Genomic DNA, 13667 nt, shown 5'->3' with positions numbered 1-13667 from the left:
CTCCTCCACAAGGGCTGGGTGGATTTCCAATGTTCAGGTGCTATTCCGCGGTGGGACTAGGGGCGGTGGAGACCGGAGCTCACCGCCCCTGCGCGCATACATGGGGATGTAGTCCGCATACAGCGGCGGAAGCCCAAGTACTTGGGTACGCTGCCCACACAAAGGGCTGATGCAGGGGCGCAGCGGTATATTAGGACCGGAGCCAAGATACCTTAGGTGTGTCACTGCTTGTGGACACCCTGACTTCGCGGGCACATTCATTTCATTTCCGCCTTCTCCAACACACACAATTCAGGTGTACGGGGATCGTGGCTTTATTCTGCGGGCAATTAGGAGTCAAGCACAGGACCCTGAGGGGAGGCAGGAGGAGGGCGGGGGCGCAGGTGTTGGCACAAGACTGAAGAGTGCGCGGCGACCAGTGGGAGGCGAGGGCTGCGGGCCGACCTGCAGGGAGCTGAGTGCGGCCAGGCGCTGCTCTCGGGACACGTCCCCGCGCAGGTCCAAGAGGGCAGAGACGTGCTCCTCGCTACAGGTACGAGGTGAGGTGAGTCAGCCCCAGCCAGCCTCTCCCAGGTCCCTCCTCCCTTCCCGGCCCGTCTTCGCACCTCACGTCGGGAAATTGTTGCCGCAGGCCCGCCACCTCAAGGCCAAGCAGCGTGGGGTCGCGGAGGTTCAGCAGCTCCCTCAGGGCCAGCAGCACCGGCGCGCACTGAACGCTCTCCTCCAGACCCTGAGCACATAGGGGTAGATCTCGCGCCAGCCTTTGGCCCCTACCCAACCACTGAGACTCCCGCCCATCTTCTAGCCCAACGAGTTCTCACCAAACCGAGGAAAAGCTCCCGAAGCTGGGCGGCATCTTGCCGCAGGCGCTCGGCTGCCTGGGTCCGCTCGTCAGCCCCTCGGCACACTAGACGGCCTTGCATTAGCGCACGTAGGTACTGCAGCACCACGGTACGCTCCGCCTCCGCCAGCAGCAGCTGCAGGGAGCACGATCAAATGGGTCCTGGACACCTTTCCCATGCGTGCTTTCCCCTCTCCCCAGCCTTTCGCCCCAAAGCACCTGGACTGCGGGATTCCGCACGTGTCGGAAGTCCTGGCAGAAGCGTGCCGTCCGCTCACACACCCCTTCCAGCAGCTCCGGGCTCGATAGCCACTGACGCGAGGGCAGAGCCGCGAACAGGGGCTGGGAGCAGGGGTCAGAGACGCGGCTGGAGAGACGACTCAGACCCGGCATTCCCCGGGGAGACTCCTCATAATACACTGTATCTCCTACTCGCACCCCCACCTCCACCTGAAGCCTCACCTGTAGTTCCAACAGCAGCGCCTCCAACACCAGGCGGCAGATCCTCCTCTGCAACTCGTCCAGCGCTGCCTCCACCGGAGCCAAGGCCCCTGGAGCCACCCAGTCGGGCTGCAGGACGGACAAGGAGGAGCTAGACGGACCAAAAGTAGGCTTCAGGACCAAGGCCAAGGCCCGCGTGGCCCTCCGTTGTCTAGCCACCTGGGCGCCACCTAGTGGCGCCAGTGTGTGGCGTGAGGGTCAAGAAGGGCGGCTCCCTGCACTTGTAAAGGCCTGGGGCGTGGACTGAGGCTGGGAGTGGTGGGCTCAGCAAGCTAGATGGGACACAGCCCAGCTGGACCTGCCGCTAATTTGCGATGTGACCTTGAGCAAGTCATGTCTTCTGGTGTCTGTTTAGGTAAGAGGAGAGAGTTAATCCCACTCAGGAGGGAGTCAAAATCGTAATTAACTTATTCATCGTATTATGCCCCCACCCCAAAGAACATAAGACCCAAGAAGAAGGGAGTATTTTTGTTTTGTTTACAGCTGTAACCCCAGATATTACTTGGCACAGAGTAGGGTCTTGATAAACATTTGTTAATTGAATGAATAATTGACACTATGTGCTAGGTACTGTTGGAGGTTCTTCATATCCGTTATCACATGTGATTCTCAGAACACCTATTATTACCTATATACTACTGGTGAGAAAAGCAAGGTTCAGAGAGATTAGGTAACTGGCTCAAGGTCACACAGCTAGTAATTAGTAGAACTAGGATTAGAACCCCAGGGCTATGTGAGTCCAAAATTCCTAATGGCGTAGTGCAGGCTGGGTCCATACCTAATAGGTATTCAATAATGAGTTACTGAAGGTGGGGTTACATGGGGGCTTCCTGGTACCTGAGTGCTGATTGGTGGTTGAGGGTGGCCAGTAGGTAGGGCACATAATGAGGGACCATTGCTTCCCCCCTGAGGTGGTCTCGGGAAAATCGGATCAGAGCATCACTGAAGCTGCAAAGGACAGAAGTGGCTCCTGTACCTGTGGTCACTCTTGCACATCCCCAGTCCTTGGTACACCAGCTCCATCTCCAAGATACCCAAGGCCCTGTATGAAGGAGCCCCTTTCCGCTAGTGTCCCTTATTCATTCAGAGCCCCGTTAGGCTGCCCCAGGAGCAGGGTCAGGGGTTGGGAGTGGGTCATTGCCTTCGCAGACCTCCTCAGGAATGCGCTCAGTTCTGACAGCGCCATGTCATGCACCCGCTGCTGCAGTGACTCACTGACCATGCTGGCCACACGAATGTTCTCTTCCAGGATCTACAGTCAGGGATAGGCAGCCATCAGCAGAATCCTAGTCCTGCTCTCTTTCTATTTCCGCATGAGGTCTGCCCACCTGCCTCACCACTTTTCACCCACCTGCAGCACGATGGCCGGCATTGGTGAGTGGTAGAAGCCAGATGGGTCTGTGTCGGGCTCCTGCTCTCTGCCCCACTCAGCTGCCTCCCCATCCAGTACCTTCTGAAGCCACTGGGTCACACTTGCCTGGGGAAAGGAGCAAGGAGCAGCAGGATGTAGCAGGGCACTGACACAGCTAGAGACAGGTAGACATGCAGATAAAACCCCACAGCTGGTGGCAGAACTTCTCTGGACCCAGGCCCTAACTACTTACCTGGACTTTGGCCACAAATGTTGCCTCTAGCTGCTCGACATTCTCCAGGGTCAGGAGGGGCTCCAGATGGGACACATCAGCCTCAGGCCCTAACTCCAGGCTCCCCATCATTTCTGGCCTGGAGATGGGTGCCCCAGTGTTACACTGAGCCCCCCACCTCTGATCCACCCACTTCCCGTTGGCCCAGGGACACCGACCCCAGGTATACATGCAGTGCCCATTGCAGCAAGGTGAAGGTATCAGCAGCTCCCAGCTCAGGCCTTTCCAGAAGTTGCTGCAGGCAGCGGCGCAGGCTGCTGTGCAGGGTGTGGGCCCACAGCTGGACTACCTTGTAGTGTGGTGGGCAGCAGGGTGCTACTAGTGCCTCAGCTGTGGCCAACTCAGCTGGTAAAGCCACCCTCAGAGCCTCCAGCCACTCTGCTAGTGCCCCTGGTCCAGGCTGTGGCAGTGTCCCAAAGTGGATCCGCTCTAGGCCCTCCTGTAGTGCCCGCAAACAGCGCTGCCGCCAGTCCCGAGGGGCCTGCTCCAGAGAAGTTGTGCGCCCAGCATCCACCTCTGCCACACGCACAGCAGCCACCAGCAGGGCTGGGTCCTCCCGTGCCAGCCGCCCTGCAGCCCCTGCAGCTGCCTCCACAGCCTGGCCCAGAGCCTCAGCCAGAGGACCCAGTCCCTCAAAGACTGGCAACTCCAGGCCCCCCAGAGGTGCCCACGTCTCCTCTTGCAGCTGTTCTAGCTCCCGAAGGCTCACATATGCCTCCAAGAGCCGCTGGGCATCAATCAGGGTCTGTGTGTGGGCCACTGCAGCTGGCACTAAGCAGGGAGGAGAAGAGACAGCTCTGGGTCTCAGCCTTCCCACATATGCAGTAGGCACAGCAGTGGAAGCTAAGACCCTGGGGCTGGAGTGATGTATAAAATACTTAGTAAACAATACAGTAGAGCATTGGCCAATCTGAAAGGACCTGAAAGGAAGGGCCGCCATGGTGGGCCAGGTGTAAACCCTTGAGCTGAAGGAACATGAGGAAGTCAGGGATCCTGGAGGGAAGTCAGGGAAGAACTGGGGCAGGGTGGGGGAGGGGCATGCCAGTAGCTATTCATTCACTCTGTTAGAGAACTATTTCAATAAATTAACAATCAGAGTGGCCAGAGCCACTTGACTGGGTGTCAGTTCTGATTCAGACATCCCTTGCTTAGGAACCCCAGAATGAACTAATATGTACCCTGCTTCATATGCCATTTGAAGCCCAAGTTACTCTCTGGAAGGTCCCTGGTGTGTCCCTCCATGCAGTCTCCCACTGGTGCCCCAGCCCCTCGATCAGTGATGGTGTTTGGTGACTAGCTGTTGGAGGGCTGAGGCCCAGGACTGCTGCAAACTTACCGGCTCGCAGCCGAGGCAGCAGCTGAGACAAAGCCCACAGTTGCTTGTGCTGCACAACCTGCTCCCGCACGGGTTCTAGGGTCTGTGCAGCTTCAGCCATACCCCGGAGCAACCCATGGGCCTGGCTCAGAGCCTCACGGGCTCCCTGCATGGCCTCCAGGGCCCAGGCCAGCTGCCGCACACCGGTCTTCACGCCCTCCAGGTATGACTGCACCACCGACTGTGGGAGGGAGGCAGGTAGTGAGGCCTGGCCAGGCCTGCAGCCCACCCCCAGCATGCCTGCCTCCTGCCTGATGCCCACCTTGATGCGTGCTTCCAGGGAACAGGTACGCTGCACCTCGCGGCTGCGGTACTGCCCCAGCCTGGCCAGCTGCTCTGGCCGGTAGAAGATACCAGAGGCCCACTTGAGCGCTGCACCCCGGGCCAGCTGCTCCGCCCTCTCCTGCTCCGGCCACTCAGGCCCTGGGCAGGAAGAGCCTGGGCAGCTGCATCAGTTAGGCATGGCCTGCAGGAAGCAGCTGCCAAATCTGCTCCCCTTCCTACTCCTCAGCTTGTACCCCAGGGCAGTCCCCTTGTCTCCCTGCCCTCTAGAGCCCCAGCCAGAGGCAGGGAGGACCCAACCCCACCATTCCCATCTTTCTTGCCGCCATCCCCCCATCAGCCTAGCCAGAAGGGCTCATACCGGGAGGAATTGTGGGCTGCATTTTGTCCTTGGCTGCTGAGTCCATGGCAGGCCCTGGAGGAGCTGGAGCAGAGGTAGGAGTGGGATCGAAGGTCTAAGTTAGAGCAGGCAGAGTGGGTGCTCCTCTAAGCTGCAGCCTCCATCTAGGCCCTTTGGAGAAGGAGGAGGAAGGTTCTTGCCCAGCCTCTTCAGGAAATGAGAGGGAGGCGGGGATGATGGGGAGGCACCTGGGAAGCCTTTGCCTCCTGGGTTTCTCAGTTTTGCCCCTCAGATGCCAAGTGAGGCAGGGTAAGCATGGGACTCCACTGGACACTGCTCCCGCTCTGAATTGCAGAGGACAGTTTGATACGGAACTCACCAGGCTTGACCAGGAGTGTCCAGTTCTCCCTCTTTCACAAATGGCCTTGGCCTTGAGGATGGCTCTCTCCCCTTCTCCCTCTCGGCAGAGCTGGGTACTCCCTCCACTGGCTCATGAGGCCCACACCTCGGTGTGCAGCAGGAGAATTCCTCTCCCCAAAGAAGCCACTGTCCCACCTCCCTGCCCAGGAGCTCTCTCCTCCCTCCAAGACCCGCCCTCCCCAAGGCCACACGTAGAAAGGAAGGAAGCTGAGTCTCTAGTACTTTATTCCCAACAGGAAAGAGCATCTGCACCGTGGGACAGGGTGGGGAGGGCTGGGCGCCACTTCCTTCAGGGAAGGAGGTGTATACTCCCTGTGGTCATTGAGTCTTGACCAGCCTATTCCAGGACTGCTTAGTGCTCTGGGCACAAACATGAACTAAGCAGCTCCAACTGGGTGGAGAGCAAGGTGTGCAAATATGGGTGCAGACAACATCACGGTGTGGAAACTGTTGAAGGGTCCTTTAGAGGTGGGTGTGTGCTTCTGCAGAGGAGCAAGAGACCACAGGCTGTGTGTGGTGGGTGATGGAGGAGAGTGGTGGAATGGCTATGAAAGCTATGTTTATCTTGAGATAAAGGGGGCCATGGAAGGGACTACTAGGTAGTAATACTGCGGCAGACACTGGCTACCACCCAAATCCACCCTTCAGGACAAAGACACTCATTTCCTTAGCTGCCAGAAACGTAGGTTGCTGAGGTCTCATAGCCAAGTCTTTTGTTCCATGTTAGGGTATAAAGGCCAGGTACCCTTGCCTTGGAATGCCTTGGAAGAGTCCCCCAGCTTCACAGCCCCTAGTAGGATGGGCTGAGGCCTCAATTATAACTGCATCACAGTTAAATTCTCTCCTCTGCCTAATTCTCCTTGTCTTACTCCCTTACAAGTGTGACTCATCAGTAAACTTCCTGTAGGCAGATGGCTTTCTCAAAGTCTGTTTCCCAAAGAACTTGACCTAAAATAAACAATAATAAAAACCGACAATGTTAAAAAAATGATACTAGTGAACACAGAATCCTTCCACACGCCAGAAGTGCTCTAAGTGCTTTACATATACTTACACATAGGTAAACGTGTTTGCGTTGGTTGAAAAGTGGTTATAATTCCTTGGCCTCTGAGCACTGCAGTGTGGAGACAAGAGAAAGATGAGTGTGGGGATCGGGGAAGAAGAGTGGGGATGGAGACAAGTGGATAAGACAGATGTAGTTAGTTTTTGCTGTTTGGCAAGGAGTGAGGGACAGGAATAGGGTGGGTGATCTCAAGACAGTGGGGCAGCCTTTAGAAGCAGGTTTGGGGAAACACATTGGGTTCATCATGCAGCATGGTCTCTTCTGAGATGGGGGCTGGGGCAGTTAGTGGAATTGAAGCAGGCTGACCAGTTAGGAAGGTTCCCATGGCTCCCACTTCTCTACTGCTGGGGTTGCCCAACTACTTTCTCTACGTCCTTCCTCAACAAGTCCTGCCTCTCGGGATCCAGGGGTTATTTTCGTCCTCTTCGGCGGTTTGATACTTGTCGATGGTCCCCGAAGTTTTCCGGCCATGTCTGCAGAGAGGAATTTTGCCAGATTCCCTGGGAGGGCGTGGGGCGGAAGCGGAAGCAGCGACGCTGGCGCCGGCGGCCGGGCGGTCAGGAACGGAAGCGGAAGTGGCGGCGGCGCCGGCCTGGCCTGGCCTGGCTGAGGGGAGGCGGCGGGCGGGCGCGATGGCGGAGGCCGGGCCACAGGCGCCGCCGCCCCCGGGCACCCCAAGCCGGCACGAGAAGAGCTTGGGACTTCTCACCACCAAGTTCGTGTCGCTTCTGCAGGAGGCCAAGGACGGCGTGCTTGACCTCAAGCTGGTGCGGCCCGGGCTAAGGGGCGGCAGAGGGGATGGTGGACCAGGCCTGAGCCGGTAGCGGGAATCCCGGGGGGGCCCAACTGAGCCCTCAGAGAGCAGACTGCCATCCATGTGCTTTCTCACAGGAGGGAGGCTGGGAGCTGTTTCATTCATTCAGCCGAGGCCATTGGGCATCAGCTGTGTGCCAGGCTTGGGGCTGCAGGTGCTGGTCCTCGTGGCCCTTCCTGGCAGGTGTGGGGAGAAGGGCATCAGAACAGCAGCTCAGGCTGCACCAGGCCTCTTCCTACCTCGCGCTTCTGAGCTGCTGTAGTGCCTGGGAGGAGGGTTGGGATCCAGGCCACCCCTTTTCCAGACTACTCCAGACCAAGTCTCACCTGAGAGTAAGGCTGAGCATTTCCCACTCTGTTCTGCCTGCCAGGCAGCTGACACCCTAGCTGTGCGCCAGAAGCGGCGGATTTATGACATTACTAACGTGCTGGAAGGTATTGGGCTGATCGAGAAAAAATCCAAGAATAGCATCCAGTGGAAGTGAGTGTGGGCACCTGGGAGGGCAATGGGATCGCCTACCAGAAGTGTCAGGGGTGGGGGGTGCAGGAGTGAGCAGGGGCCATGGGCCCCAGGATTCTTGGCAGCCCCTCTCAGCTCCACTCCCTGGGCTCAGGGGTGTGGGGCCTGGCTGCAATACCCGGGAGATTGCGGACAAGCTGATTGAGCTCAAGGCAGAGATCGAGGAGCTACAGCAGCGGGAGCAAGAACTAGACCAGCACAAGGTGTGGGTGCAGCAGAGCATCCGGAATGTCACAGAGGACGTGCAGAACAGCTGATATCCTCCTGTTGGGCCCTGCTCCGGGGGAGTGGATGAGGGGCTCTTTAGTCCAGCTGGGTTTGCTCTGTGGTCCCCTAGGCCCTGTCCCTCTTGGGAGGATGGTATTGTATGTCCTGGCCAGGTCCCAGCCTTGGGCTCCCTTCTCAGAGCCTCTCCCCTCCCATCAGTTTTGGCCTGTGATACCTCCCCATGTAGACCCCAGGCCTCAGGACTTTTTCTGAGGGCATGTATGTCAGAGCTGTGCTAAAGATCTGGGTCCTCTCTGTGGTCTGCTATCTGTCACTGTAGGCAGGGCATCAGCTGTTCTCCTTAACCCCCACACCTTGGCCTACGTGACTCATGAGGACATCTGCAGATGCTTTGCTGGTGAGCAGAGCCTGGGTAGGGGGAGATGGGGGTGGGGTTGGGCTGAGCCACAGCCCTGAACAATGAGCTCAGTGCCCAAGGAGATTTCCTTCTCTTAAGAGGGTTCCTGGGGCCTACCCAAAGAAGATCCAGACAGGGTAAGTCCTGGGTTCGAGGGTCACTGGACCCTGTGGAGGCTAACCATACTGAGAGGATATGGGAATCCTGGGCTGGATCCCTGGGTCAGCCCCTATCTGCACTGTCCCCTAGGTATGAGTTTTCAGATGTAACAGAATCATACAAGGGAGAAAGTGTGTGTGAATGCTGGTGTGCAGGGGGCAATGATGCCAACTTCCAATCTATAGTTAGTTTAGTTGCATTGTAGTTATGGGAACTGTTCCTTCTCCATCTTGCACTTCCCAGACTGGTTCTGGGGAAGGGACATTGGCTTTGGCCAGAATATCTATGTCTAGGGAGCAGCCCCTTCAATCAGGGAGATGTCCATGGCCAGCAATCTTCTGCTTCATTTGTCTGAACCCAGATTTTCTAGTTACAGGCCCCTGGGCTCTTAGGAGGAGAAAAGCTTTAGTTCTCTGCCTTAGCCGCTGAGCCACCATAAGGGATGAATGAAGCCTCCTGTCCAGCCCCTCGGAGACCATGAACTCCTTCCTTGCTCCAAGGGATAGATACCCCCATTCCCAGCTCAGATTGAGCCCATGGGCCTTGACCCATTCTCCTTGTCATCCTAGGAGACACCCTTCTGGCCATCCGGGCCCCATCAGGCACCAGCCTGGAGGTGCCCATCCCAGAGGTGGGTGCTCAGCCCAGGCAGGCAGGGTTGATTGAGGGCGGGTGCTGGCTGTGGAGCCTGATAAGTCCCGGGTGGGGCAGGTAGGGGGAGGCCTGGGGTTTGGGGTTATCTAGGAGAACGGGCAGCCTGGGGTGGGAGAGGACACTGTGGCCCTGGCCCAGGGTCAGGCAAGGGCCAATCCTGTTTCCAGTTCCATCTCTCCTCCATCCTCAACCTCTACCTCCAGGGACTCAATGGGCAGAAGAAGTACCAGATTCACCTGAAGAGTGTAAGTGGCCCCATTGAGGTACTGTTGGTGAACAAGGAGGCATGGAGCTCGCCGCCTGTGGCAGTGCCTGTGCCACCACCCGAAGATCTGCTCCAGAGCCCACCTGCTGTCTCTACCCCTCCGCCTCTGCCCGAGCCTGCCCTGGCTCAACCCCAGGATGCCTCACGCCCAAGCAGTCCCCAGGTGACCACCCCTACCCCTGTCCCTGGCAGCACCGAAGCTCAGGGGGTGGCCAGTCCAGCAGCTGAGATCACAGGTGAGGCACAACGGGAAGCTAGTAATGGGGTGATTTCTGGGGCCCAAGAGGCAATACCTCTGTGTGATGGAAGAGACCTTGTGGGGTTTGTCCTTTTCCTGGCCCCCAGCTGTCCTCTCCTTGCTAGTGCAATGAATGAGCCCTTTTTAACAGAGCTTTGACTATGTGAAAGGGCATTAGTGGTGGCACTTTTCCCCCAGATCTGCCAGTATCCCACTGGCCCTGGCAGCCCCTCTTGATGTGTGGTCACAGCAGGTGTGTCCATGATTCTCCCTCCTGCAGGCCTCATGCCCCTTCAGTGACTAATTTTCATGGTACCACTTTGTGAGTGATTGGCAGTGCCTAACTCTCCTTGGGCCTAGGAACCAGGACTGTCGCATTCTCGCTGTGGGTTCTAGCATGGCCAGCTTTAATGTCCTACTTCCTGCCCCATGTGACTGGGTTTGGGGGATGTGGTTGCAGTGAGTGGCGGCCCTGGAACTGATAGCAAGGACAGTGGTGAGCTCAGCACACTCCCACTGGGCCTGACAGCACTGGACACCCGGCCTCTGCAGTCCTCTGCCCTGTTGGATAGCAGCAGCAGCAGCAGCAGCAATAGCAGTTCATCTGGACCCAACCCTTCTACCTCCTTTGAGCCCATCAAGGCAGACCCCACAGGCGGTGAGTGCTTGTCCTCTTGGGAACAGGGAGAGCCTAGCCTCAGACAGTCCTTGGTCAGAAACAGACTTGGGCCTCAAACCCAGTTCTGTCTCCTCAGCCAAAGCTGGCCATCCCAAGAGCCAGCTCCCTGCTATCCACCTCTGCCTTGGCACCAGAGCTCTGCCAGCCAGGGGGAGGAGCCTGGCCTCTGGCTTGGTGCTTGTGCCCCTTTACCCACTTCCTGAGTTGACACAGAACTGCCTAGCCCTTCCTCAAGCCCTGTGTTCTACCCCGTGGACCTGTCTCAGGAAGGTGTGAGCACTGTCCTGGGGAAGGGGCTGTGCTATGGTCCTCAGGCTCCAAAGGTGGGCAGTGTCTTAGAGGTGATGTCATTTGCCTGGTGTCTCTTCTCTATCTTGTGTTTTGAGTGTTTGCTTTTTTAAGGACTCATTCTTCTCCGCTCACAAGAACCACTTAGTCTCTCCTCACTGAATGACACTTCGTCCCTTGTGTTCCCCTCCCTCACCTTCCCTGTATCCTCTCTGTCTGGACTCCTAGAAAAAGTCATCTCCATTCTACTCTGTATCTCGGTTCCCTAGTCAGCCTTCAGGTTGCAGCAGTCGGGGCCCCCCCCCCCGCCCCCCATAACGCACACACACAGCCCACAACCCCCCACCACGCCACGCCAGTGCTCTCAGTAAGCTGCCCAGCCCTGATGGCCAGCTCCAGCGGGTTTCTAGGCTGATTTGCTCTGGTGCTGTTTTGCTCCATGTGGATGCTCTTTTTCTCCTTTGGCATTAGTGATGCCAGCACTTGGCTCTTCTCTCTTAATGACTTCTCCTTCTGATCTCTCCCTGGTGTTCATTTAAATCTGGCTTTTCAAGTCTCTGGCCCATTTCACACCTGTGGAGCCCCCAGTTCTGGGTAGATGTATTCCCAGTCACTGTCTTGCCTAGGTCTTTTGCCTGAACTTTACCTCTTTTGTCCACATGCGTTCCTCTGCACATCCAATAGGCACTTCATTCCCACACGTCCACATCTTCTTTACCCCAACTGACAAGTCTGAAATGCAGCCTGACTGTGACAGTTTTCTGTTTTCAAAAGTATCTTTGAGGAGGGTATAGCTCAGTGATACAGTGCATGCCTAGCATGCACAAGGTCCTGGGTTCAATCCCCAGTACTTCCATTAAAAAATAAATAAATAAACCTAATTACCCCCCCAAAAAAACCCAATTAAATAAATAAATGAACTGCTTTTTAAAAAAAAAAAAAAAGTATCTTTAACAGCTCCCTAAGGCCTCCTGGATAAAATCAGAACTCTTAAACCTGGAATATGAAATACCTTGTGACCCAGCTCTCTCCTTTCCAGCTTCATTTTCCTGTTTCCCATGTGTGTCTTCCCAGTCAGACCTTTGTAGCAGTGTCATCACCCTGTAGCACTAACCCCTATTTAAGAGTCTGTCTCCTCTGTCAGGTGACCTGGCCTGGGGTGTGGTATGTGAGCATGGCACCAAGTAGGTGCTTAGCAAGGGCAGGGATGGACAGGGTGTTTGCCATCAGATGATATGCATGATGAGCCCAGAAAGAGAGTGGGTTTGCTTCCCTTCTTCAGAACCTCTGAGTTAGAAGGGCTGTACCAATTACCTACTGCAGGCCTTTGGGACCCTGGGCTTGGCACTGAGAAATTCAGGTCTAGTAGGGGAGCCTGAGAGACAGTGTCATCTTGACCTAGGGCAGGGCCTACGTCTCAGCTGTGTGGAGCCCCTGGGTGGGTGATACAGGATCTGAGAAAGCAGGGGCTAGAGTGGGACTAGGCTGGACATCTGTGCCCTTGAGCATGTCTTTCTTGTTTTTCAGTTCTGGAACTCCCCAAGGAGCTGTCAGAAATCTTTGACCCCGCGCGAGGTAAGGCGGTGTTCCTTTCTGGGGCTGGGGTGAGGGGCACAGTTCACTGGGTCTTGGGGCTGTTTTCTTGCCCTTCTGAGAACCATATGATTGTGTTTGATCCCTGGGCAAAGGGCAAAGTTCTTGATGGGTGGGTGGGTGTGGTCCCCTTCATGGGCTTTGGTGGGTGGAGAGGTGGGAGCCAGAATGTAACTGAGCTCTCCCTCCATCCCTAGAGTGCATGAGCTCAGAGCTATTGGAGGAGCTAATGTCCTCAGAAGGTAAGTGGCCCAGAAAGGTGGGGGGTGAGTGTGGGCAGGGTTTGGGTGGCTACTGGGAGGGGTCTTGGCCCTGAGGACTCAGCCGGTTGCTCTCTGCAGTGTTTGCACCCCTCCTCCGCCTTTCTCCACCCCCCGGAGACCACGATTACATCTACAACCTGGACGAGAGTGAAGGTGTCTGTGACCTCTTTGACGTGCCTGTTCTCAATCTCTGACTGACAGGGGCATGCCCTTTGTGGCTGAGACACAGACTGTCTGACCTGGGGGCTGCCTGGGGACTTCCCCCCACCCACCCGTACACAGCTTGAGAGCTGCAAACTCCTGGCTTTCCCAACCTTCCCTCACTGCACAGTTTTGGCCACAAGTCCCACTCCTGCACCAACACCTGTACTGTGCTGAGAGAGCAGGGAAAAGGGGCTTAGCTCCCTTCACTGTGGAGCCAAAGTGTTCACCTCTCCTTTTGGGGGGCCTTCCCCCACAGGGTACCCTCCCTGGGCCCTCCCAGAATTCAGGCTCAGCTGCCACCCAGTGGCACAGAACCAAGGACCCGCCATCATCCTTACAGGGCAGTTTGTCCAATCCCACTGCCCTGTATCTGTCAGCCCCTCCGTCTTCTAGAAGGAAGCATGGGGCAGGGATGGGTACTTACCAGCACCACCTCTAGTCTCCTTTACTTCCTTCCACTCCCTATCCTACAGCTCCTTCTGGACCTCTTGTGTACCCCACTTCTGCTGGCCTCTTGGCCCTGAGAACCTGTAGGTGGTGGTAGTGGGGATGCTAACAGGAAGGGACAGAGATCTCTAGCTAGGAATCTGGGCGGGTGAGTCCCTGAGGATTGACCCAACCTCCCTCTGCCTCATAGCCCCCCTCTTGTTTATTCATTTACCTTCATTTAGAGCCATTTGCAGAGATTTAGAAAGATTTGCAGTAACGAATGGATTCCTATATAAAGATTATTTTTATACTTTTTGCAGCAAAAGGAAATTGTAATATTTGTACAGTGTCCAAGTGAATAAAGACCATGCCTAAGGCTATCTGTGATCTGGTTCTTTCAGGGCCCCTCCCTGGGACTCTGCTGGATTGGTGGTGGGATTGGGAGGGTCACCTTTCTGGGAAAGGAGGTGTG

The 13667-nt window shown here is 56.3% G+C and overlaps 2 protein-coding genes and 1 long non-coding RNA gene across 4 annotated transcripts; 1 reads left to right on the top strand and 2 right to left on the bottom strand.

The window, feature by feature from the left end:
• Positions 1–230: 230 nt before the first annotated feature.
• On the bottom strand, positions 231–5571 carry EXOC3L1 (exocyst complex component 3 like 1). 2 transcript variants are annotated; one of them, XM_031458286.2, is made up of 14 exons: positions 5362–5571; positions 5004–5153; positions 4623–4798; positions 4322–4541; positions 3144–3756; positions 2947–3064; positions 2694–2819; positions 2494–2594; positions 2319–2384; positions 1304–1433; positions 1061–1183; positions 822–977; positions 606–730; positions 231–526 (listed from the first exon to the last, which is right to left on the bottom strand). In XM_031458286.2, the coding sequence occupies exons 2-14, from the start codon at positions 5047–5049 to the stop codon at positions 337–339; spliced, it is 2190 nt and encodes a 729-aa protein (XP_031314146.1). In that variant the 5' UTR covers positions 5050–5153; positions 5362–5571; the 3' UTR covers positions 231–336. The 2 variants fall into 2 exon arrangements, with proteins under 2 accessions (XP_031314146.1, XP_010977604.2); XM_010979302.3 differs by lacking the exon at positions 2319–2384 and adding an exon at positions 2180–2290.
• Positions 5572–5574: 3 nt separating this feature from the next.
• LOC135322033 (uncharacterized) lies at positions 5575–6970 on the bottom strand. The gene is made up of 3 exons (XR_010382288.1): positions 6859–6970; positions 6457–6516; positions 5575–6350 (listed from the first exon to the last, which is right to left on the bottom strand). It is a non-coding gene; the product is annotated as an uncharacterized LOC135322033 (long non-coding RNA).
• Positions 6971–7049: 79 nt separating this feature from the next.
• E2F4 (E2F transcription factor 4) lies at positions 7050–13575 on the top strand. The gene is made up of 10 exons (XM_031458281.2): positions 7050–7232; positions 7650–7759; positions 7893–8054; positions 8380–8423; positions 9152–9213; positions 9440–9737; positions 10200–10397; positions 12234–12281; positions 12497–12541; positions 12641–13575. Exons 1-10 carry the CDS (start codon positions 7098–7100, stop codon positions 12754–12756), a joined length of 1218 nt encoding a protein of 405 aa, XP_031314141.1. The 5' UTR covers positions 7050–7097; the 3' UTR covers positions 12757–13575.
• The last annotated feature ends 92 nt before the right edge of the window (positions 13576–13667 follow it).

This window comes from Camelus dromedarius, chromosome 9 (assembly GCF_036321535.1).
Source record: "Camelus dromedarius isolate mCamDro1 chromosome 9, mCamDro1.pat, whole genome shotgun sequence".
NCBI classification, from domain to species: Eukaryota; Metazoa; Chordata; class Mammalia; order Artiodactyla; family Camelidae; genus Camelus; species Camelus dromedarius.
Note: the sequence above shows the minus strand (reverse complement) of the source record. Positions and strands in the feature narration are given on the sequence as shown.